At 50.4% G+C, this 601-nt stretch overlaps 1 protein-coding gene across 1 annotated transcript in view; it reads right to left on the bottom strand.

Moving 5' to 3' along the window:
* The window catches only part of LOC119588724 (small conductance calcium-activated potassium channel protein-like), a gene marked incomplete at both ends in the record, with an annotated part of 34281 nt that continues 33680 nt past the window's right edge, over positions 1-601 (bottom strand). Inside the window, 1 exon segment of the mRNA XM_037937366.1 lies at positions 1-281. Within this exon segment, the coding sequence (XP_037793294.1) occupies positions 1-281 (281 nt within the window).

Here is a 601-nt window from a genome sequence, read left to right on the forward strand (position 1 = left end):
CAGACGGGCGAGCCCCGCGGGGACTGGCTGCCCGTGAGCGCCGGGTAGCCCCCCGGCCGGGCTGCCATGTCAGGGTGGAGGGAGTTGGAGGAGGGGGCGGCGACTCGCCTTTGATCAAGGAGCTCCTGGTGCTTCTGCAGGCACCGAGCCAGGACGTCGGGGAGCGAATCCAGCGCCTCCTGGATCTGCGTGAGCTTGTCCTCCATCGTCGTCACGCGCTCGTCCAGGACATCCTGACGCCCGCTCATGTCGGACACCAGCTCGTACACGGTGTTCTGTGTCTGCGGATGGAAAGGGCGGGTTACGGGGGCGCCTCAAGATCAAGGACAAGGGACTGGCAATGGTACGCCCTTGACAGAGAATCGAAGGAGATAGTGTGTACTGGATATGGCAGCCTAGTGCTTTAAAGTTGACATTTCGTGCAATTGTACAGAATTAAGAAACAATAACAACAAAATTACTTATTTTGCTATTATTACTAGTGTCATTACACTTATGCATTATTTTTTCTCTTAAATTCCATTTATTTTTGCTTTGTTTTTCGTGTCTTATAAGATTTATCACAAATATTATCATATCATTAATATCATTCTGAAATAAT

This window comes from Penaeus monodon, chromosome 24, assembly GCF_015228065.2.
Source record: "Penaeus monodon isolate SGIC_2016 chromosome 24, NSTDA_Pmon_1, whole genome shotgun sequence".
NCBI classification, from domain to species: domain Eukaryota; kingdom Metazoa; phylum Arthropoda; class Malacostraca; order Decapoda; family Penaeidae; genus Penaeus; species Penaeus monodon.